Source organism: Scyliorhinus torazame, chromosome 6 (assembly GCF_047496885.1).
Source record: "Scyliorhinus torazame isolate Kashiwa2021f chromosome 6, sScyTor2.1, whole genome shotgun sequence".
In the NCBI taxonomy this organism is placed as follows: Eukaryota; Metazoa; Chordata; class Chondrichthyes; order Carcharhiniformes; family Scyliorhinidae; genus Scyliorhinus; species Scyliorhinus torazame.
The window spans coordinates 156888541-156914319 of record NC_092712.1 but is presented as its reverse complement, the minus strand read 5'-3'; the positions used below and the strand labels follow the sequence as shown (position 1 = coordinate 156914319).

The window sequence follows — 25779 nt, the reverse complement described above, 5'->3', positions numbered from 1 at the left end:
ACACTCCACTATCTCCTGCAATCCCAATTGTGCCTCCAGTCTCCTCCGTATCTCCACCTCCGGGAATGCCAACCCGTCCAAGAAATGCGCCTCGGAGTCCTCCCCCCAGGCTCCGATCTATACAACTCCTGATAGAAGGCCTTGAATATCTCATTAATTTTTTCTGGCATAGCCACCAACCCTCTTCCATCACCTACACAATCTCCCATGTAGCTGCCTGCCACCTCAACTGATGGGCTAGCAATTGACTAGCCTTCTCCCCATACTCATAAAGCACTCCCCTCAAGCAACGAAGCTGACCCACCATCTTTATATAAACGATTTGCAAAAAGAATACTTCTGCAGATAGACAAAGGGCACGATTTAGTGGAAACGTTTCTAAATGTGGTAACGAGCGTGAACTGCCGCAAGCTTGCCGATGTTCAGCCTGGCAAGGCCATCACAAAGATTGAAAGAAAAACATCAGGAGAGGTTTGAGCACATGAAAGCGGATGAAGACAGGGAGGTAAGCGACCTGAAGCGCATAAACCAGACTAATGTGGTACATTTAGGAAGCTTTCAGACCCAATGTGATAAAGCCTACCAAGTCACCCAACGGGCTGTCATGGTACGAGAGCAAGCCCGTACTAGAAGCCACTCATCTAGAAGCGAAGTGCACCGATCTGCAGGCAGAATTCAAAGCACTCCACCTAGACAGCAAGGAGCAACGCCAAGGAACCGCTGACCACTAAGTGCCAGCGAGATGTTAAATTCTCGGTTCAAGACGGTTTTATGTGTACCTTCGGGACAGTTGGGGAAGGGATGGCAGATTGGGCAGAGTTACAGGAACGCACCAAAATGTACGGCATGAGAACCGAGAGTTGGGATCAGCCACCCCCACAGACTGTCACATCGACCGCACACACCCCCATCACAGAGAAAGCACCACCAGATCCAACCCCAGTACCGATGCACCCAGTCACTACAGAGAGAAGAATAGGGAATTCCCCGGGCCCGGCTATCACGTATACAACTCCGCTCACAGTAACCCAAGTGAGTGACCCGTGTAATAAAATCACGACCTTTGAGCCGACTGCTGACCCACACTGCTTTTTCGAAGGCATCGGGCAGCAAAAGATACTGCTTAAACAAAAGGGAGGAACATAGAACATACAGTGCAGAAGGAGGCTATTCGGCCCATCGAGTCTGCACCGACCCACTTAAGCCCTCACTTCCCGTGTCTGCGTGGGTTTCCTCCGGGTGCTCCGGTTTCCTCCCACAGTCCAAAGATGTGCGGGTTAGGTGAATTGGCCAATGATAAATTGCCCTTAATGTCCAAATTGCCCTTGGTGTTGGGTGGAGGTGTTGAGTTTGGGTAGGGTGCTCTTTCCAAGAGCTGGTGCAGACTCGGGGGGCCGAATGGCCTCCTTCTGCACTGTAAATTCAATGATAATCTATGATTAATCTAGGACAAAGGTTCGGCACAACATCGTGGGCCGAAGGGCCTGTTCTGTGCTGTATTTTCTATGTTCTATGTTCTATGTTCCATCCTACCCCCGTAACCCAATAACCCCTCCTAACCATTTTGGGCACTAAGGGAAATTTATCATGGCCAATCCACCTAACCTGCACGTCTTTGGACTATGGGAGGGAATCGGAGCACCCGGAGGAAACCCACGCAGACACGGGGAGAACGTGCAGACTCCACACAGACAGTGACCCAGCGGGGAATCGAACCTGGGACCCTGGCACTGTGAAGCCACAGTGCTATCCACTTGTGCTACCGTGCTGCCCACAGAAAGTGAAACTTAGAGTGATGTGCCTTAGTCAGTCCATGAGATCAGCCTTGCCATCTCCCGAAAATGTGGGAGAACGAAGTTTAGATGAAATGAAAGAGGCAATTTTGACTGCGGTAGGCTACAATAAGGGAGACCCAGTAGACGGCTTAAATAAATGTAAACAGAAGAAAGGGGAACACCCGGCTGCTTTTGCTAGTCGCCTCTGGATACATTTTAAAGGGGTATATGGGGAATTAGAGCGCTCCAACCGAGATAATGCCGACCCACTAAATGGGCGAGAATTTTAGTCTCCCACGCCACAGAGCAAGGCAAGAGAGCCTGTGTTAATTTTGACCGAGCAGAGCTCACACATTACGAGGCATGGATTCTCCGGCGTTTATCCAGAGTATGGAAACAGTCACTCCAGGAACAATCACCCCAAACCAGAAGGGAAGTCACCATGAATCCGATGAGGGCTAATCAGGGGCCCGTATGGAGAAATGAGGGTAGAGGGGGACCCCACTACCCAAGAGAGCAATACCCTAGAGAGCCCGCTCTGCCATATACACCCCCGGGATCATACAATTTACAGTGCAGAAGAAGGTCATTCGGCCCATCGAGTCTGCACTGGCCGTTGGAAAGAGCACCGTACTTAAGCCCACATCTCCACCCTATCCCTGTAACCCAATAACCCCACCTAACCTTTTTGGACACTAATGGCAATTTAGCATGACCAATCCACCTAACCTGCACATCTTTGGACTGTGGGAGGAAACCGGGGCACCCAGAGGAAACCCATGCACACACGGGGAGAATGTGCAGACTCCGCACAGACAGTGACCCAAGCCGGGAATCGAACCTGGGACCCTGGAGCTGTGAAGCAACTGTGCTAATCACTGTGCTACCATGCTGCCCAGAGGGAAGGGATAGAGAGACCTCTTATAATTGTGGCCAGCCGGGCCACTTCGCCCGTGAATGCAGGAAACCCCCACCGCCATACAGTTGAACCCAGAGACCACCAGACACCCCGTCCACTGCCTAGAACAAGCCTTAGACACGACCAAGAATGCCACCCCAGACCATTAGACGGACCCAGCCACCCCATGCATACCATGGATGCTTACGCACATGACCTTGCATGACTCCCTAGACTGATGCCGTCCGAACTCTCCAAACTGGGTCTGTAATACCAAGTGGGACAGCGTAGGGCAACCCCTGGTCACCAAGGTACGAGGCAATCTCGTCAAATTCATCTGGGATACTGGAGGCTCCCGCACTACCCTTAATTCATCCACCCTATACATGAGAACCCCATGTCCGACCATGAGTGCAATCACTCTCAACAGATTTACTGGGCACCTGCAAGAAGGCCACATCACAGCCCCGATACAGGTTTGCATAGGCAATATAGTTACTAATCACCCCGTGGTATTAATCAACCTTCCCCATCCGCTGAACACATTCTGGGAGTAGATTTTATGAATAAACATAATCTCGCCTTTGACCCAGTAAATCGCTGCATCTGGCAGATGGCGACGATCACCTGCGCCCCACCAAGTCTTTCCGTTGGAGTATATGCAAATTGAGTTTGCACGATAGGGGAGTATTGGTTTGATCCCCTAGTTATTTGGACAGATCCGACGATTAGGGAAGTCCTTCAAAGGAACAGAGGTGTTCACAACACACAAACATGATTGCGGTCCGTTAGCAGGGAGGATGTTAATCGAGGGGCTGGATTTGAAACTCCAGACACTATGCGGCTTCCCCAGACAGGCGGAAACAGAGATAGCTAAGGTGATCAACAGCTTATTTCAGCAGGGGGTTATCAAACCAGTAGCCTCCACAAACAATGCCCTGATTTGGCCCGTCAAGAAACAAGACGGATTATGGCGTCTGACGATTGATTACAGAGAATTAAATAAAGTAACCCCACTCACAGCCCCTACTGTAGATACAAGCCCTGCAACCATGATGAAACAAGGGGTGCAGGTAAAATACTTCACCGTGCTGGACATCAGCAATGGTTTCTGGTCTATGCCATTAGCCTGGGCCTGCCAGTAAGAGTTTGCCTTTGCATTCCAAGGCCAACAATATACTCGGATTTGTCTCCCGCAGGGCTTCCACAATTTCCCGATCATATTTTCCGACCGCTAGCCACCGGATTATCTAAATTCTCCCGATCTGATTGTCTAGTGTAGTATGTTGACGGCTTAGTAAGCCAGGTCCATGCCACACACTGTAATTTTTCTTTGTTCTTTAGAAAATAGGCGACAGTTTTAGATAGAGGATCTGGATCAGCGCAGGCTTTGAGGGTCGAAGGGCCTGTTCTTAGGCTGTAATTTTTCTTTGTTCTTTGGACACTGTTATTGCAGGGTAGGGATATGACTGTGACACGAACTAAAGTGCCCACGTTCCTAGCTGACAACTTGCATTCCGGGGGAATCCCACGTGTGCCAGGTAATAGCGACCAAACACCCCACGGGATCCTTCATTGCCAAACCACTAGAGCCATGGCAGGCAACAGACAGGCAGCCGCCAAGCACACCGAGAATACGTTTAAAGTTTATGTCGATGGCTCCCCCATGATTGAGGATGGGAGTAGAATAACTGGCTGTGGCATTATATGGAGGCCACGTAGGGACACCCACTGGAAGAAGTAGCCCTCAAACTACCCGGACATCTAGGAGCCCAAGCCACCGAGCAGGCCGTGATAGCTTATGTGGTCACCCACCCCGACTCATTCCCAACCCCCGCCACCATACATTCGGACAGCATGTATGTATGCAACAGCCTGACAGAGTTCCTTCCCCTACGGCAAGCACAAGGTTTTGTCTTGGCAGACGGAAAGCCCCTACCATCAGCCCCATTATTGAAATACATTCTAAAAGAAGCCAGTGGCTGCACATGCCGCATCACCAAAGTTAAAAGCCATCACCGGACCTCCCCGCCCAGCAACTGCAAGGCCGACAACTTAGCTAAAGCCGCCGCCCGTAATGGACACTTCTGGCAACCACCTGGATGTGAGCCAATAAGCGCAGTGACCGTCTCCCAGAACAACATAGCTGACCTAGCCCAGGCCCAACGTACGGACGTATCCCTGAAAGCAATCTTAGATGGGTCCTACCCAGCCCCATACGTTAAATGGAGGGACAAACTCGGCTTGATTTTAAAGAATTGCAATTACCTCGTCCCCACCCAAGACAGAAATCAGCTCATCTACCAGTTCCACGACGGACAGGGGCACCAGGATATAGTCACCACCACAGAACACTTCAAAACACTATACTGGTGGCCGGAATTACGGGATGATGTAACTCACTACATAGAGAACTGCCTCATTTGCGCACAGAATAACCCCGATAGATACACCAGGAAGGGACAATTGAGGCACACCCGTCCTGTGGAAGGCCCCTGGACAAATCTAACGTGGATTACATTGACCCACTCCCACCATGGAGAAACGGCGTTAAGTATGATTTTGTCGTCATCGATACGTTCACTAAATGGTTTGAGGCATTCCCTACCCGCTCCAACACAGCTAAGGCCACCGCTAAAATCCTGGCCCACCAGATCTTCACACGGTTGGGTCTTCCCACAATGGGGTCTTCCCCACAGCAGACAGTCCAGTAAAGGGACACATTTCACCGGGCGGGTCATGCAAAGACTATGTTCAGGATCAAGCAGAATTTCCACATAGCACACCTGTGCTCCACAAACATAGTTTGTTTAACCATCTTACAGGACGAGCATTGCTAAATTTTAAACATCTTCGAGGCAGGGCATGGCTAAATTTTAACATTCATCCGCATTCGTCCAGGATTCCTCCTGTTCATCCAACTTACCTTCACCACTCAACTGGGTTGTGACCGACGCTCCTCCTATATTTGTTCCTGTATTTCATGTTAACACACACCACTCCTGAATTTGTTCTTTTATCTGGTGGTGTTGATACACACACAGTTCTATATCTGTTCTTATATCTGGTATCCATAGTCACAGATGCCACTCCTATATTTGGGCTTATATTTGCATTTTGTACACCAACATCCATTCCCTCCGTCCCAGGGTGAACTCATCCACTCAAATCTCTTCCTACACTCAGCCATTCCAGTACTTTACTCTTTTGTGGACTCTGTGAAGATGCATTCTTGTAGCATATGTATCCCTGGTTGTATAACAGGCCACCCCTTCGGCCAATTATAGTTGGTACCAGCCATGACGCTGTCCCTTCATCCGAAACCATGAACGCTGCGACACCTGTTCGCAGCTATTTTATTACAGGTTACCTTTGGGTTGCTCACTATCTGAAATGGCTACTAAAAGCTGCTCACCAAATATTGAATTCACATTTCATTTCTGCCTGGGCAGGGCTCAACCCACTGCACCAATGCTTCCCACACCACAGTTTGGTTGTGGGATGAAGGCCGTATTGATCCTGTGACTCATTTACCGCGCCTTTCTCTTTTCACCGCTCTTTTTGTTGGTCACTTTTGACTGATCCAACATGCTATTTGCACTTAAGGCTACTTGTGATTGCTGCTATATTAAATCGGGCTGCCCTCATTTTCAGCCCATTAAGTAAACCTCTGTGCTCCCGGGACATAAACAAATAAAACCGACCGCCCTAAAATTCGGCCGGTTAAGATAAGCCTCATCCATTGTCTGGTTGTGTTTGAAAGATTTCCGACCACTCTATGCCTCAGCCATTATAAGGCTGTGTTAAAAAAAAAAGAAAAGAAAAGAAAAGGCGGGAGTCACACATAGTGACCGTATAAAATGCAGACATTAAGCATACGATAATGACCAAAACTATGCTTGATATCCTCCGGACACCAACGGACGACACAAGATGAAACCATTCTCATTACAGGAATCACCAGGCTCAAAACGCAGGACAACACAAACTTTTATACCCTGGCTAACCATGGTTTGATCCACCTGACGAGGGGGAATGCAGGGATGGTGTACGATGGATACACCCCAATAAGAGTATTATGGTCGGGTGCAATAATCAGAGGCTCATTTACAAAAAGCCAAACAGGACCTCAGATGGGTGCTATCTTAGTGACACCATAAAAGGGAATTGGTGGGGATTTTCAAATAACGGGTGTCCTGAAATTGGATGTCTTGCTAATAGCCCTGAAAAAGGATTGGAACTTGGGTAAAGATGCCCCGGGACACTCATAGAGGGTAACTTTGCCCTATTTGAGATCAGGACAAGCCCAAAGCCAGCCCTAGACACACCTCACTCCATTTGTCCTCAATCCACCCCCATCCCACAAAATGGATTAGTACTATAAAACACAGGGAAATCCTTTATGATAACATCTACCATCAATTGGTACTGGTGGTGGTGGATACAGCCGGGACTCAATTATCAAAGTGTGCTTTCCCCAACTTAAATGACTATACCTCCTTTGACCCGTAGGTTAGGACACAAGAAAGGAATGGACGAGAGACAGAACAGGGTCAAGAGGGGACTGATAAATGACGCAGCAACAGCTTACGGTGCAGGAATGTCAACTATTAACTCCCTTGATTTGGTTAATTTGGACAACAAACTCAGACTCCTGACCCGACAGGTTAAACAGGCCCTAAATTCTATTAATGAGGACAACCAGAAAGATGCTGAGGGGTGTTATGGGCGAGGCATTTTCAGAACCCCAAAATGTATCATGGAGTTCAGCCAACCTCTCCCTTTAGTGGATTTTTTGCTTTTCCTAGCACATGGCTTGTTCCCTAGGTGTGGGATTACAATTATGGACACGTGGGTTTTTAAATACAGAACACTGTTTATTCCATGAACTCAACGTAACATCTTAAATAAACATTGGATCTCTTAACACCCCTTACTTCAAAGATAACTCAGATAATATTTCAACAGTAAATAATCCCTCAAAATGTTCCTTCAAACTTCCAAGAGACTTTTAAAAAATATATATATTTTATTACATTTTTCAAATAAAATGTTCCCGTTTTTCAAATCAACCTAAAAATAATACAATAACTGGTAAATAACATTATTTAAATAATATAGTGAACTAACAAAGTGACAAAAAATAGTCCATCCTTCCTGGGACAAACCTGTGGTTATTCCTTATCGGGGACCACACCGAGGCACCCGTCACCCCCCTGTGCCACCTCCACTGCCCCCAGATCCTCAAGGTTGCTACCACCACTGGGTTTGTGGTATACCTTTTCGGGGAGAACGGCAGCGGCGCCGTCACCAGCGCCTTTAGGCTCGTTCCTTTACAGGACGCCATCTCCAGCCTCTTCCACGCCGCCCCCTCTCCCTCCCTCATCCACTTACAAACCATCGCCACATTGGCGGCCCAGTAGTAGTCGTTCAGGCTCGGCAGCGCCAGTCCCCCTCTATCCCTTCTGCGTTGCAGGAACCCCCTCTTTACCCTCGGGGTCTTCCCTGCCCACACAAATCTCATAATGCTCCTGTCTATTTTTTTGAAAAAGGCCTTTGTGATCAGAATGGGGAGTCACTGAAACACGAAAAGAAACCTCGGGAGGACCATCATTTTTACCGCCTGCACTCTGCCCGCCAATGAGAGTGGCAACATATCCCACCTCTTGAAATCCTCCTCCATCTGCTCCACCAGTCGCGTCAGATTAAGTTTGTGTAGAGTTGCCCAGTTCCTGGCTACCTGGATCCTCAGATATCGGAAGCTCCTTTCCACTCTCCTTAACGGCAGAGCGTCTATTCCTCTTGCCTGGTCCCCGGGGTGTATCACAAAAAGCTCGCTCTTCCCCATATTTAGCCTGTATCCTGAGAAATCTCCAAACTCCCTCAGTATCTGCATAACCTCTGGCATCCCCTCTACAGGGTCCGCAACATATAGCAGTAAGTCATCAGCGTAGAGTGACACTCAATGCTCCTCTCCCCCTCTAACCACCCCCCTCCATTTCTTAGAGTCCCTCAACGCTATGGCCAGTGGTTCAATTGCCAACGCGAACAGTAATGGGGACAGGGGACACCCCTGCCTTGTTCCCCTGTGTAGCCGGAAATACCCCGATCTTTGCCGGTTTGTGACTACACTTGCCACTGGGGCCCCATATAGGAGTCTGACCCATCTAACAAACCCGTCCCTGAACCCAAACCTCCTCAGCACCTTCCACAAATAGTCCCACTCCACCCTATCGAATGCCTTCTCCGCATCCATCGCCGCCACTATCTCTGCCTCCCCCTCTGCTGGGGGCGTCAACATCACCCCCAGCAGCCGTTGAACGTTAACATTCAGTTGTCTCCCCTTTACAAACCCTGTCTGGTCTTCAGGCACCACCCCCGGGACGCAATCCTCTATTCTTGTCGGCAGCACTTTTGCCAGCAATTTGGCGTCTACATTTAGGAGTGAGATAAGCCTGTATGACCCGCATTGCAGCGGATCTTTATCCCGCTTCAGAATTAATGATATCGTTGCCTCCGACATTGTCGGGGGTAGTATCCCCCCTTCCCTGGCCTCGTTAAAGGTTCTCGCCAGCAGCGGGGCCAACAGGTCCACATATTTCCTGTAGAATTCTACCGGAAACCCGTCTGGTCCCGGGGCTTTCCCTGCCTGCATGTTCCCCAGTCCCTTAGTCACCTCGTCCACCTCGATTGGCGCCCCCAGACCTGCCACCTCCTGCTCCTCCACCCTCGGGAACCTTAGGTGGTCCAGAAAATGTAGCATTCCATCTTTTTCCCCCGGTGGTTGGGACTTATATAGCCTCTCATAAAATGTCTTAAACACCTCATTTACCTTCCCTGCTCTCTGCTCCATAGTTCCCGTTTCATCCCTAACTCCCCCAGTCTCTCTCGCCGCTATCCTCTTGCGAAGTTGATGGGCCAGCAGCCGGCTCGCCTTTTCCCCATACTCCTATCGCATCCCCTGTGCCTTCCTCCACTGTGCCTCTGCCTTTCCTGTGGTCAGCAGTTCAAACTCCGTCTGAAGTCTTCGCCTTTCTCTATATAGTCCTTCGTCTGGGGCCTCCGCATATCTTTTATCCACCCTCAAAATCTCCCCCACTAATCTCTCCCTTTCTTTGCCCTCTTGTTTCTCCTTGTGGGCTCTAATGGAGATCAGCTCTCCTCTAACCACCGCCTTCAGCGCTTTCCATACTACCCCCACCTGAACCTCACCATCGTCATTGACCTCCAGGTATCTCTCAATACACCCCCGCACCCTTCCACAGACCCCCTCAGCCGCCAATAGTCCCACATCCAGTCGCCAGAGTGGGCGCTGCTCCCTCTCCTCTCCTAGTTCCAGATCCACCCAGTGCGGGGCGTGGTCTGAAACGGCTATGGCCGAGTACTCCGTTCCTGCCACCTTCGAAATCAGTGCCCTACTCATAACAAAAAAGTCTATTTGGGAATATACCTTGTGGATGTGGGAGAAAAAGGAAAACTCTTTGGCCAACGGCCTAGTAAACCTCCACGGATCCACTCCCCCCATTTGTTCCATAAATCCCCTAAGCACCTTGGCCGCTGCCGGCCTCCTCCCAGTCCTGGATCTAGACCGGTCTAGCCCTGGATCCAGCACAGTGTTGAAGTCCCCCCCATTACCAAGCTTCCCACCTCCAGGTCCAGGATACGTCCCAGCATCCGCTTCATAAATCCCGCGTCATCCCAGTTCGGGGCATATACATTTACCAGCATGACCGTCTCCCCCTGCATTCTACCACTCACCATCACATATCTGCCCCCGTTATCCACCACTATATTCTTAGCCTCGAACGACACCCATTTCCCCACCAGTATCGCCACCCCCTGTTTTTCGCGTCCGACCCTGAGTGGAATACCTGTCCCACCCACCCTTTTCTTAACCTAACCTGATCTGCCACCTTCAGATGCGTCTCCTGGAGTATGACTACATCCGCCTTCAGTCTCTTTAAGTGCGCAAACACCCGGGCCCTCTTAATCGGCCCATTTAGGCCTCTCACATTCCACGTGATCAGCCGGATTGGGGGGGGGGGGCGCGCGCGCGCGCGCGCGGCCCCCCCCCCCCCGACTAGCCATCGCCTTTTCTGGGCCAGCCCCTCGTCCAGGTCCCGCGCACCCACCTGTCCCCCAGGCGGCGCCTTCCCGTCCCGACCACCTCTTCTCTTGCCAGCTCCCCCTTGTCCCCCGTTAGATCCCCCTCTAGCATGGTTACTCCCCCCATAATGCTTCCGAAAGTCAGCTAACTCTAGCTGACCCCAGCTTCCCCCGTTCTCTCTTTGACCTCCCTGCGTGTAGGGCTCTCTTCCTTCCTGCGCCTATCTTCCCGCCATCATCTCCGTAGCGCGGGAAAACCCCGTGCTTTCCTATTGGCCCCGCCCCCTAAGGCGCAGCTCCCTCATTCCCCCTCCCTCTCTGTCCCTTTTTCCCACTGGCGCCCACATTTCTTCGTGTCCCCCCATCAAGGGGAGAGAAATTCCCCATCCAACATTACTATATAATAAACCTCCCGTTTCCGACTTTACATTCCTGTACCACCACCTCATTGCTTCCCCCCAAACATCAAACTCTCAGTTCTAGTCCAGTTTCTCTTCTTGACTGAAGGTCCATGCCTCATCCGCCGTTTTGAAGTAGTAGTGCTTGCCCTGATGCGTGACCCACAATCGCGCCGGCTGCAGCATCCCGAATTTTATTTTCTTCCTGTGAAGCACCGCCTTGGCCCGATTTAAGCTCGCCCTCCTTCTCGCCACCTCCGCACTCCAGTCCTGATACACTCGTATCACCGCATTCTCCCACTTGCTACTCCGTACCTTCTTGGCCCAGCTCAGGACCGCCTCTCTGTCCATGAAGCGGTGAAATCTCACCACTTTCGCCCTTGGTATTTCACCCGCCTTTGGTCTTCTCACAAGGACCCGGTACACTCCTTCCACCTCCAGGGGGCCCGTTAGGGCCTCAGCTCCCATTAGCGTATGGAGCATCGTGCTCACATAAGCCCCAACATCAGCTCCCTCTGTTCCTTCGGAGAGACCTAAAATCTGTAAGTTCTTCCTCCTCGAGCTGTTCTCCAGGGCTTCCAGCCTTTCGATGCACCTCTTATGTAGCGCCTCATGCGTCTCCGTTTTTACCACCAGGCCCTGTATCTCATCCTCATTTTCAGCTGCCTTTGCCTTCACTCCACGGAGCTCTATCGCCTGGACCTTTTGTGTTTCCTTCAGCTCATCGATTGCCAATAACATCGGCGCCAGCACCTCCTTCTTTAGTTCCTCCACACATCGTCGGAGGAATTCCTGCTGGTCTGGGCCCCATGTCGTCTGGGCTCCATCCACCGCCATCTTGTTTCTCCCTTCTCTTCTCTGCCGCTGCTCCAAAGGATCCTTCGCAGTCTGGCCACTACCACTGGTCCTTTCCATACACCCACGGGGGGGGGACCTTCCTTCGTCACCCCACACTGGGTTTGGTCTGAAAAAATTTCCGTTGGGGCTCCCGAAAAGAGCCCAAAAGTCCGTTAGACCGGGAGCTGCCGAAACGTGCGGCTTAGCAGTGCATCGCCGCAACCGGAAGTCACTTCCAAGAGACTTAACACCTTTAAACACTTTCACATCAGGTTAAAGGATATATATATTTTCTATATTTAGCTCGGTTGATTTCAGCTCCAGCACCTTGTTTTTTTGCTGCAGCTCTCTGGACACACACAGACACACACAACCTGCTTTCTCCAACTGCAAATGGGCAGCACGGTAGCATTGTGGATAGCACAATTGCTTCACAGCTCCAGGGTCCCAGGTTCAATTCCGGCTTGGGTCACTGTCTGTGCGGAGTCTGCACGTCCTCCCAGTGTCTGCGTGGGTTTCCTCCGGGTGCTCCGGTTTCCTCCCACAGTCCAAAGATATGCAGGTTAGGTGGATTGGCCATGATAAATTGCCCTTAGTGTCCAAAATTGCCCTTAGTGTTGGGTGGGGTTACTGGGTTATGGGGATAGGGTGGAGGTGTTGACCTTGGGTAGGGTGCTCTTTCCAAGAGCCGGTGCAGACTCGATGGGCCGAATGGCCTCTTTCTGCGCTGTAAATTCTATGATAAAACTAAACTGCAAAACTTGCAGCTCTTTGGAAACACACCATCACACACACTGCTTTTTAAACTGCAACTAAAAACCTGCAAAATGGCTGACCTGAGCTGAGCTTCACCCACTCTATGACATGAAATGAAATGAAATGAAAATCACTTATTGTCACAAGTAGGCTTCAAATGAAGTTACTGTAAAAAGCCCCTAGTCACCACATTCCGTCGCCTGTTCGGGGAGGCTGGTACGGGAATTGAACCATGCTGCTGGCCTGCCTTGGTCTGCTTTAAAAGCCAGTGATTTATCCCAGTGTGCTAAACCCACCCCTCTGTTTTCTTAAAGGTACATTGCTTAAACATCCAGTTCTTAAAGGCACTCTCGCATGACAGGGGGATCTGACCGGGAATGCAACTAACTGTCACATGGTAGCTGTGTTAGGGGGACATGCCAGGACTGGCAACCAAATTTTATGGAAAAAATTGGAAGACAATAACCAGCAGCAGAATCGGACCCTCTGTAGTGTGTATGGACAATGGATGATAGAGCAGCTGAGGGGAAATTTAGACCAGGTCCACAGGGAACAGGTTCCATCTTGGTTTAGTGACGAACAGATGGAGCATTTATTCACCGGGAACAAACACTCACAATTATCTGGCTGCCAAATGAGACAATTGACTAAAGTTTGGTTCAACGACGAGTGCAGGGGGACTGCAGGGAAAGCCTTTGGAATGATCTTAGGACCTCCAATCATAACAGATGACCTGACTGGACTAAGGGTTTTTGAGGAGGACAATATAGGGATACTCCACGACGACATTTGGATAGGGCATGACGGCACTCTATCGTACGCAGTAGAAAAAGATGGGAGGGTCATCGGCACTATTTGATGTGTTGGGTGCTCTGGATCCGTGGAACACATACAGGCCACCAACACTTAAAATAGTACAACACTATTTTATTAAGTTAGAAACTGTTGAACATACTTTCACTGTGGGTTAACACAATGTTAGATTAAACTAAAGACCTTTGCCTGTCCAAACCGAACCAGTCTATGCGCTCAGCACATGGTGAGGATCTGTGCTGTAAGCTCTGTCCTTGTAGGAGGCTGCATCCTGACTGAGCGGGAACTCTGATGCTCCCTGTCTTTATAGTGAGTGTGCTCTAACTGGTGATTGGCTACGGTGTTGTGTGTGTTGATTGGTCTTGCTGTGTGTCCATCAGTGTGTGTATCTGCACCATGATATTCTGGTGTATAGTATGACACTATTCTGGACAGATGTCAGCAAACTGACAAAATAATTGCATGCCTCTACCCAGTACATCTAAACAAGCATGCAATGTGTGGCTTTCGGACAAACACCACCCTAAATTGCACCATAATGGCATGCAGCCTGGACACTGATATCACTTGGATAGCATACAAGGAAGCAGGAGAGTATTGCCTGACCACCTCCCTGAAACAATATCAGTATGGCACGGCATACTGTGACATCACCAACAATAGATTCTGCATCAAACCCGACACACCGGCTGGGGTGGGCCTCATACATTTGATAAATATACAGAAGAGGGAAAGGGTTGACATAAATGCCATCGATGAGCTCCAGCAAAACCTGGGGGATTATTATGAACCAAATTAAAACCCCTGCCTGAGGAACTACAAACAATTCGACAATAATTGGCTACAGCACATAAAACCTTTACCAAAGTGATCCAACAAACTCAGGATGTAAAAAGACAAATCACAGAAATTAAGGCCACCACTTGGTGGGATGATTTTTGGGACTGGAGCTCAAATATACAGATACACCCTATCGTTCGCCTTATTTCACACTTGACCCTATTCACACTAAAGTATCTCATTATCCTCACAGTCCAATTCTGTAGGTGGAAAGCCAATATAACCCAATAGCAGGACTTGGGACCCATGTTCATAACACGGGCCCCCCCCCAGATGGATTCAAATTAAAGAGCCCTCTGGGACTCATACTTGTTTACACTAGTAACAAGCATTAGTGTATCAACTTCGGTTTCTATTTTGTATTGGCATTATTATTTTTATTTTTGTATAATTGTGTTGACATTTTTCATTTCTGTGTAACTTTATCATTTTACATGTATGTAGTTAAGTATGTGATTGTAAGGATAAATTGGAATAGCATCTATAATGTGTAATTGAATTTAGTGTTGGGCCTTCCTTGACGGACGAGTGACTGGCGATGCTGGGCAGGTATTGGTTCTGAGTCTGTGATCCACCAAGCTTTGCGTTCAGGATCAAGAGGAGAGATATGTGGCCACCTAAAATGGTGTCAGGCAGAGGACACTGGGAAAGGTGGCCAAGTTCAGGGACAAACAGACTGCAGCTCCAAATAAACAAAATGCTGCAGCCCAGACAAAGAACAAAGTCAAGTACAGCATAGGAACAGGCCCTTCGGCCCTCCAAGCCTGCGCCGACCATGCTGCCCGTCTAAACTAAAATCTTCTACATTTCCGGGGTCCGTATCCCTCTATTCCCATCTTATTCATGCATTTGTCAAGATGCCCCTGAAACATCACTAACGTCCCTGCTTCCACCACCACTTTACAAATAGCACAGGAAAAAGGCCATCAAGAGGCTATCCTGGGACAATGGGCTTAAATGTAAATCACTACAATGTAGCAGACTCAGTGGCGCCTGTTTCCTTATTGGGAAAGGCCTATGTGCCGCAGACACTAATGAAAATGGGCGGTAAGGACACATCAAGGTGGCGGGTCTTGATTGGACCTAATCGATCACGGTGATCGAGCCCTAATCAATTGATTGGAAGCTCACCTGGGACCGACAAAAAGGCGTGAAACACCCGGGAATAAAAGGTGCTGCGCAACCCCTCATTCAGTCTCTCGACAGCAACCAACAACGGTGGCTCTTCACCAGCCGAAGAAGAGGAAGACCATCCACGCTACCGAGAGAAGGACCAGAGCTAAGGCCAACGATGACCAGCAACGAACCATCAAGACTGCAGATCTCAGATGAAGGCAGTGTGTGCCCGGTACTTGTCAGTCACTTGAAAGTTAAGTTAAGGTCTTGCATGTAATAGCTTTGAAGTTTAACTTGTGTGTGCGTGTGTGATTGAAATAACCTTAACATTGTGTGTATGTAAATAAATTATATTGTTGTATGAAACAACTTGTGGTCATTCGTATATGGGTTAAAGACACACTGTAGCTTAGGCACAACTTAGGTGATGGGGGTGAGCAGGCACTCAGCAGATAGGCAGGGATCAGACGAAGGCATTGAATGAGGAGCAGCAGCGCTCAGCTGTCTGTGGTTTTGTGATGAATGATAACTGTACCCTTAATGTAATGATCCCTTTAAGACCGGGCTTGGAACCCTGGGGGCTCCGCCTCCGGCTCCACCCCCCAGGGAGCCATATATAAGGTAATGTCCAGTGGGCAGTGTGCAGTGAGCACACTTCTCGGTAGCTGACTGGTTCTCTGCTAATTAAAGCCTTTGTATTACCAATCATCTCTCTCGAGTTGTAATTGAGGGTATCTCAATTTAATTACCAGAATACTTCGAGATGGTCAGCGGTCTAAAGCCGGAGAAGCTCAATTTGGACGCTCAGTCGCCGGAGGCTGTTGAAATTTTTAAATACTGGCTTTGGTGCTTTGAGGCCGACCTGAACTCCTCAGAGACTGCAGTCGGCGGACCTCGCAAGCTCAGCTTACTACATGCCCGGGTGGGCCACAGACTCTCCTCCATGATCGAAAAGGCTACTACGTACGAAACAGCGGTCGAAATCCTGCAGAAGCACTTCGTTAAGCTGATAAACGAGGTACACACCCCGCATTTGCTCTCAACCTGCCGGCAGCACTGCGGGGAAACGTTGAACGAATACTTGAGAGACTCACCGCGCTCGCTAGGAACTGCGATCATAAGAAGGTGACGGCAGAAGTCCATATGAACTTGCACATTCGAGATGCTTTCGTGGCCGATATACGATCCACATACATTGGCAGCGGCTCCTAGAAGACGGAGCAAAGGACCTCCAAGGCACGGTAACGCTCGCCTCTTCTCTGGAAGCGGCCCACCATAATCTCCACACGTACTCCGCAGACCTTGCGAACCCCTCTCGATCCCCTCCAGACTAGGCCACGTTACAGGGCTGCGCCGCGTGGCGACCCGCTCATACCAACGGCACACCGTGCTATTTCTGCGGGCAAGGCCAGTATCCATGCCAGCGTTGCCCAGCTCGCTCCGCTATCTGCAACGACTGCGGAAAGACGCGACACTTCGCAAAGGTCTGCCTGGCTGGGCCCAAAGGCCAGAAACAAAAGTCTCATCAAGCCCAAAAATCAAACTCCCGGGCACACAGGCCCAGCAACGCGGCTGCGTGCCGGCCAGACACGCCCACTTCTGACGCGTCATCAGCCTCGTGCGAGTCTTTGGGGGTGGCCATCTTGGCGGCGGCCATCTTCAAAATCCGACACGTGCGACCGACGTCGGCAGCCATTTTGTAAGTCCAACTCAACTGAGGACTCTGACTACCCGCAACTGGGAGCGATCACTCTCGATCAATCACAGCCAAAGCACCTGCGGAAATTAATGATGCAGGTCCAAATCAACGGTCGCGACACCCCCTGCCTTTCTGACTCTGGGAGCACGGAGAGCTTTATTCACCCAGACACGGTAAGACGCTGCTCCTTACGCACCTATCCCGCCTCCCAAACTATCTCCCTCGCATCTGGGTCCCACTCTGTCCAAATCTCGGGGTATTGTGTCGTGAACCTCGCTATCCAAGGCGCCAAATACGCCCGTTTTTAAACTTTATATCCTCCCTCACCTCTGCGCCCCCCTGCTGCTCGGTCTGGACTTTCAGTGCAGCCACCGAAGCCTGACACTGAAGTTAGGCGGACCCCTGCCCCCGCTCACGGTATGTAGTCTGGCAATACTTAAAAGTTGCACCACCCCCCCTCTTCGCGAACTTCACTCCCGACTGTAAGCCCGTCGCCACCAGGAGTCGGTGGTGCAGTGCCCAAGACATGACTTTCATCAAGTCAGAGGTTCAGCGGCTACTAAAAGGGGTCATAGAGGCTAGCAACAGCCCTTGGAGAGCACAAGTATTGGTAGTCCGGTCTGGGGAAAAGCAAGGAATGGTAGTGGACTACAGTCAGACCATAAACCGTTTTACGCAATTCGATGCGTACCCCCTTCCCCACATAGCAGAAATGGTGAACCAGATCGCCCAGTACCGAGTATTCTCCACGGTTGATCTAAAATCCGCCTATCATCAGCTCCCTATCCACCCGGAGGACCGCCCCTACATGGCCTTCGAAGCAGCCGGTCGGCTTTTTCACTTCCTCAGAGTGTCCTTTGGCGTCACAAATGGAGTATCCGTTTTTCAAAGGGCGATGGATCAAATGGTGGACCAGTACGGCTTACGGGCTACATACCCGTACTTGGACAACGTCACCATCTGCGGCCATGACCAGCAGGACCACGACGAAAACCTGAGGAAGTTCCTCCAGACCACCCGGGCCCTCAATCTGACATACAATAAAGAGAAATGCGTGTTCCACACAACCGACGAGCCATCCTCGGCTACGTCATGGAAAACGGGGTCCTAGGCCCAGACCCCGACCGCATGCGCCCCCTTAAGGAACGCCCCCCCCCCCCCCTCCGTAGCCTCCAGGCACTCAGACGGTGCTTGGGGCTCTTTTCCTATTACGCCCAGTGGGTCCCCAGATATGCGGACAAAGCCCGACCACTCATTAAGACCACGGTTTTTCCCCTGACTGCTGAGGCCCAGTCGGCCTTCAGTCGTATCAAAGCCGACATCATCAAGGCCGCCATGCACACGGTGGACGAAACCATCTCCTTCCAGGTAGAAAGCGATGCATCAGACGTCGCCCTGGCTGCTACCCTCAACTAGGCGGGCAGGCCAATAGCCTTTTTCTCCGGAACCCTCACCGCCTCGGAAATCCGGCACTCTGCAGTTGAGAAGGAGGCACAAGCCATAGTGGAGGCCATGCGGCATTGGAGGCATACCCTAGCCGGTAGGAGGTTCGCCCTAGTCACTGACCAACGGTCGGTCGCCTCTATGTTCGATAACGCACAAAGGGGCAAAATAAAGAATGATAAAATTCTGAGGTGGAGGATCGAACTCTCCACCTATACGTACGATATTACATATCGTCCGGGGAAGCTCAATGAGTCCCCAGATACCCTGTCCCGCAGCATGTGCGCCAACGCGCAGAAAGGCCGTCTGCGGGCCATCCATGATGACCTCTGTCACCCGAGGGTCACCTGTCTTGCTCACTTCATCAAGCCCAGAAACCTACCTTACTCCACCGAGGAGGTCAAGGCCACTACCTAGGCTTGCCAGATCTGTGCGGAGTGCAAACCGCACTTCTACCGACCAGACAAGGCTCGCCTGGTAAAAGCCTCTGGGCCCTTTGAGCGACTAAGCGTGGACTTCAAAGGGCCCCTCCCGTCTACCAACCGCAAGATTTATTTCCTCACTGTCATCGACGAATTCTCCCGCTTCCCTTTCGCTGTCCCCTGCCCCAATATGACCTCGGCCACCGTAATCAAGGCACTGCACGGCATCTTCACCCTGTTTGGTTTCCCCGCTTATATCCACAGCGACCGGGGTACATCGTTCATGAGCGATGAGCTGCGTCGGTATCTGCTCAACAAGGGCATCGCCTTGAGCAGAACGACCAGCTATAACCCACGGGGAAATGGGCGGGTAGAGAGGGAGAACGCGACAGTGTGGAAGGCTGTCCTTCTAGCCCTATGGTCAAGAAGCCTCCCAACCACCCGCTGGCAGAAGGCCCTACCCGATGCCCTACATTCCATTAAGTCGCTCCTCTGCACGGCCACGAACGAGACCCCTCATAACCGTTTGTTTGTCTTCCCCAGGAAGTCCACCTCTGGGGTCTCGCTTCCATGTTGGCTGACGACTCCGGGACCAGTTCTACTCCGGAGTCATGCGAGGAGCCATAAGTCCCACGAGTCGAGAGGGTCCAACTGCTACACGCAAACCCTCAATATGCCCACGTCGAGCACCTCGACGGAAGGCAAGACACAGTTTCCCTGCGAGACCTTCTACCGACGCTCCCCTTCCTGCACCGACTGTCGACCCTGACATCGCCCCCCCCCCCCACCAGTGCCCCCTCCCACCCCCCCCCCCCCCCCCCAGTGCCCCCTCCCACCCCCCCCCCCCCCCCCACCCCCACTGGCACCAATCACCCTAGTCACCCCGGATACCCCCCCTGCTCCAACACGGGCGAAGGCTCAGACAACCGTGCTCCTGGATATACCCCCACCGAGGACGACCGTATCCGCCGTACCACCGCCGGAGCTGAGAAGGTCAACACGGACAACCAGACCACCCAAAAGACTGGACATGTAATTCCACTTCACCCCCGATGGACTATGCGTCTTTTTTTAAAACAGGGGGTGAATGTGATGAATGATAACTGTACCCTTAATGTAATGATCCCTTTAAGACCAGGCTTGGAACCCTGGGGGACTCCGCCTCGGGCTCCACCCCTCCCAGGGAGCCGTATATAAGGTCATGTTCAGTGGGCAGTGTGCAGTGAGCACACTTCTCGGCAGCTGTCTAGTTCTCTGCTAATTAAAGCCTTTGTATTATCAATCATCTCTCTCGAGTTGTAATTGAGGGTATCTTAGGTTCATAATCACCTGCCCTGCCCTTGAGTATAACCCACTGACAATGCTGACACAGTCCCATTACCCTGAAGCGATGAATCCGGAGGTCCCAGGTTCGATCCCGGCTCTGGGTCACTGTCCGTGTGCAGTTTGCACATTCTTCCCGTGTTTGAGTGAGTTTCGCCCCCACAACCCAAAGATGTGCAGGGTAGGTGGATTGGCCATGTTAAATTGCCCCTTAATTGGAAAAAATGAATTGGGTACTCTAAATTTTTTTTTTAAATCATGGATTGGCATTAGGACGGGTGCTCATCACTACCTTTATCAATAATCTACTGGTGTGGGGAGGAATTTCTCACCAACTTTGCAGATGGTACAAAGAGCATTGGAATCTTAGATGAGAAAAATTGATTACAGGCTCCTCTAATCACAATGGGAAAAAGGACCGGCTTCTGACAGATATAATTGGCAGCACGGTAGCATAGTGGTTAGCACAATTGCTTCACAGCTCCAGGGTCCCAGGTTCGATTCCGGCTTGGGTCACTGTCTGTGCGGAGTCTGCACATCCTCCCAGTGTGTGCGTGGGTTTCCTCCGGGTGCTCCGGTTTCCTCCCACAGTCCAAAGATGTGCGGGTTAGGTGAATTGGCCAATGATAAATTGCCCTTAATGTCCAAATTGCCCTTGGTGTTGGGTGGAGGTGTTGAGTTTGGGTAGGGTGCTCTTTCCAAGAGCCGATGCAGACCCAAAGGGCCGAATGGCCTCCTTCTGCACTGTAAATTCAATGATAATCTATGATTAATCTAGGACAAAGGTTCGGCACAACATCGTGGGCCGAAGGGCCTGTTCTGTGCTGTATTTTCTATGTTCTATGTTCTATGTTCTATAATTTATTATACAAATATAGTATTGCACATGAGTAGGGTGGACACCAAGCTTGTGTGCACCATGCAGAGTTGCGTTCAAGGCTGCAGAACGATAAAAAATTCTGTGATTAAAAAATTCTTCTCAGGTGCATGAGGTAGAAAGGTTTGGCACAGGACAGGTTTGGCACAGGAGTGTTGATTACAAAGCACAGAAGTAGTTCTGGTTTCAGGAAGTAATGCCGCCTTCTCTCACCGCCCCACATCATTGACCAACACATGCAAGTCTGTGTGGACTCTGCAAAAATTCAAAAGGGAGTTTGACAAGATCGTGAATGAATTCCTGAATGAATTCCAACATTATGCCCAGTAGATAAGCATTGAAGGATGACTGTAGGAGCTCTGACAATGCACTCACAGCCAAGATAGTGTACCTTCAGCTTAACACATGCTGATGGTCCTAATGTGCTTTTCCAATCTTTTATTTCCGAAGCCCTGCGTTTTATATCCAGAGCCAAAGCTTTTCAGTTTATGAGGACCAATTTTGTTGATTTCACAGATGGCAACTCTGATTATTGCGAGCAAGATTCCTGCTGGTTAAAATCCACTCATACTACACAATCGATGCATCAGTTGCCAGCCTGTGTCTGCCCCACTTGCAAAATCAATACGATTCCTATGTTTGTAATTTTGTAGCTGTGTCCCTAGGGAAGCTGTCAACCAGTAGACATTGCACAAGCCAACCTTACCATTAAAAATCTTGTCTGCTGAAAGTTCAGCCACTGTAAAACCAAAGAGTGAGTCTCCGATAATATTTCAGCCCAGTGTATAATAAAACACACCACATTGGTAGCAACATACAATCATTAAATGTTATCAAATTAATTTTTCCAGTTTGCCTTTGGGATTAGCTGAAGGATAGAACTAGCCATAGTGAAACTTACTTAGCCTAAAATTCTAGTTCAGCCCATTTATAATGTCCCCTATATTTCGGGCTGAAGTGACGTTTTACCATATTTGACCTCCCCGCTCCAAAGTTTGAAAACTTGCGGTGCATCCATGACTGAACACTGCTGTTCAAAACCCTACTCAAATTAAGTTGATCTACTGCCTTCCCTGCAGCCAATCTTAACTGCAGAGGATATCAGCAGAAGTAGCTGTTCAACTTTACTGATGACTCTTAAAAACAATTACAGCACATCATATCAACACTCTCTCATTCCTCCCTCACTCCTCCCACAGTACCCCGGAATTTTATTGAAGTTTTGTTCAGTCCCCTATTCCTGCCAAGTTTATCATAGAAATCATAGAATTTACAGTGCAGAAGGAGGCCATTCGGCCCATCGAGTCTGCACCGGCCCTTGGAAAGAGCACCCTACATAAGGCCACACCTCCTATCCCCGTAACCCAGCAACCCCACCTAACCTTTTGGACACTAAGGGCAATTTAGCATGGCCAATCCACCTAATTTGGCTTATGTCACTGTCTGTGCGGAGTTTGCACGTTCTCCCTGTGTCTGCATGGTGCTCCGGTTTCCTTCCACAAGTCCCGAAAGGCTTGCTGTTAGGTGAACTGGACATTCTGAATTCTCCCTGTGTACTTGAACAGGTGGCGGAATGTGGCGGCTAGGGGCTTTTCACATAACTTCATTGCAGTGTTAATGTAAGCCTACTTGTGACAATAAAGATTATTATTATTACCTGCACATCTTTAAACTGTGGGAGGAAACCGGAGAACCCAGAGGAAACCCACACAGACACAGGGAGAACACGCAGACTCCGCACAGACAGCACTCCAAGCCGGGAATCGAACCTGGGACCCTGGAGCTGTGAAGCAACAGTGCTAACCACTGTGCTACCGTGCCATCCGTATCTCAAATAAAAGCTGCTGCATTTACTTTTACATATGTTCTCACATGCCATATATCAACATTATATTAAAAGGCCAAAATAGTTAAAATGTAAAAAACATCCCTGCTCTAATTAATTACAATAAGGAAAAAATCCCAAGGCCTGGATGGTTAGGAAAAACAAGAAAACCTACCTGATTACCTCCCTGACCATGGCACCCAAACAAAGAGAGATGTGCTCCTACAGGATTATGTTCTGGTGCGTTGTAATCTAGGCATTCCGAGTGAATTCCTGCACTTGGAATCTGGAAGAAATGTCCCAATGTTAAAAGCTATCCAATAAAAGAAACATCAAATCCACTCTGGATCCGATCCATTCACATATTAGATATTGAGAGGGTGGCTAGCATTCCAATGAGATGGCGCAGTAAATATTAAAAGGGTTCACACCAGGTGGCCTTTCAATATTCTAAGACTATCACTATGACTTAACGCCTCGTTATCAAAGTATTACATCATATTTAAAATCCATGCAATGACATGTGTTCAGCTACATTAGGTTGGCACACACACACTTTTTTTCGCAGTCTATTTTCAGAATCCCAGGACAAAGAGATTTTCTTCATCTCCCAGGCCTAGAATTTCCTTGTAAATTATGGTACAATAGCTGCTGTGGCAAGCTGTGCACAAGTGAATTACATCAATTTTATTGTGGAAACTCCCCATGTGTAAATTTCCTTCATCATTTGCCAAACCCCATGCACAAGACATGGAAACACAAACTCCTACATTTACACCAGTTATAAATAGGTACAAATATTTAGGTGAAGTACAACTAAAACTGGCATAACAGATTTGTGATGTTTAAGAGCTAATTTCTTGGGGGTGCAAAGGAAACTCACTGAGACCTGGGCTATACTTAATAAAGAGCTGTTAGTTTCAGTGTAACCGCAACCCATGGATGAGCTGAGGTAGAGGCAGAGATGTGCAATGTTACAGTAGTGGAAGCAGGAGAACTTTGTGATGGTGAGGATTTAGGTTGGAAGCTCAATGTAGAGCCCAGACAGGACCTTAGCCTGAGAAATAGGGAGTTTCTTGGCCATGTCATTGAGGGAGTCTAATAAATGGAGGGGGTGGTCCGAGGTCGAGAAGAGCATTGGGTGTCGCTATATGCGGATGACCTGTTGCTGTACGTGGCGGATCCAATGGAGGGGATGGTGGAGGTCATGCAGACTCTAACGGAGTTTGGGGAGTTTTCGGGCTATAAGCTCAATGTAGGGAAGAGTGCGCTCTTTGTATTACAGGCGGGGGACCAAGAAAGAGGGATAGGGGACCTACCGCTGAGGAGGGCGGAGGGGAGCTTTCGGTATCTGGGGATCCAGATAGCCAGGAGTTGGGGGACCCTACATAAACTAAATCTGACGAGGTTGGTGGAGCAAATGGAGGAGGATTTCAAAAGATGGGACATGTTACCGCTCTCGCTGGCGGGTAGAGTGCAGTCGGTCAAAATGGTGGTCCTTCCGAGGTTTCTGTTTGTGTTTCAGTGCCTTCCCATCGTGATCAGTAAGGCCTTTTTTAAGAGAGTAGGCAGGAGTATTATAGGGTTTGTGTGGGCGAATAAGACCCCGAGAGTAAGGAGAGGGTTCCTGGAACGCAGTAGGGACCGAGGAAGGTTGGCGCTGCCAAACCTGGGGAGCTACTACTGGGCAGCAAATGTGGCGATGATCCGCAAGTGGGTTATGGAGGGAGAGGGGGCGGCATGGAAGAGGATGGAGATGGCGTCCTGTAAAGGAACGAGCCTGGGGACGTTGGTGACGGCACCGCTGCCGCTCTCGCCGACAAAGTATACCACGAGCCCGGTGGTGGCGGCAACGCTAAGGATCTGGGGCCAGTGGAGGCAGCACCGGGGTGCAATGGGAGCATCGGTGTGGTCCCCGATCAGGGGTAACCACCGGTTTGTCCCGGGGAAGATGGACGGAGGGTTCCAGAGCTGGCATCGGGCGGGGATTGGAAGAATGGGGGACCTGTAAATCGACGGGATGTTTGCAAGCCTAGGGGCACTGGAGGAGAAGTTCGAGTTACCCCCGGGAAATGCCTTCAGATATATGCAGGTGAGGGCTTTTGTGAGGCGACAGGTAAGGGAATTCCCGTTGCTCCCGGCACAAGAAGTTCAAGATAGGGTGATCTCGGGTGTATGGGTCGGGGAGGGCAAGGTGTCGGAAATACACCAGGAGTTAAAAGAGGGGGAAGCGCTGGTAGAAGAGTTGAAGGGGAAATGGGAGGAGGAGCTGGAGGAGGAGATCGAGGAAGGTCTGTGGGCTGATGCCCTAGGTAGGGTTAATTCCTCCTCCTCGTGTGCCAGGCTCAGCCTGATACAATTTAAGGTGGTCCACAGAGCGCACTTGACGGGGGCGAGGTTGAGTAGGTTCTTTGGGGTAGAGGACAGATGTGGAAGGTGCTCAGGGAGCCCGGCGAACCATGTCCATATGTTTTGGTCATGCCCGGCACTGGAGGGGTTCTGGAAAGGAGTGGCGGGAGCAATGTCTCAGGTGGTGAAAGTCCGGGTCAAGCCAAGCTGGGGGCTAGCAATATTTGGAGTAGTGGACGAACCGGGAGCGCAGGAGGCGAAAGAGGCCGGCATTCTGGCCTTTGCGTCCCTAGAAGCCCGGC

General features: G+C 50.1%; 1 protein-coding gene across 3 annotated transcripts in view; it reads right to left on the bottom strand.

The window, feature by feature from the left end:
• poc1bl (POC1 centriolar protein homolog B (Chlamydomonas), like) overlaps positions 1–25779 on the bottom strand; it is a 145133-nt gene that overhangs the window by 25367 nt on the left and 93987 nt on the right. For all 3 annotated transcript variants that reach the window (XM_072509003.1, XM_072509002.1, XM_072509001.1), the window contains one exon: positions 23304–23414. In XM_072509003.1, coding sequence (XP_072365104.1) covers positions 23304–23414 — 111 coding nt within the window. The remainder of the gene's footprint in view (positions 1–23303; positions 23415–25779) is intronic.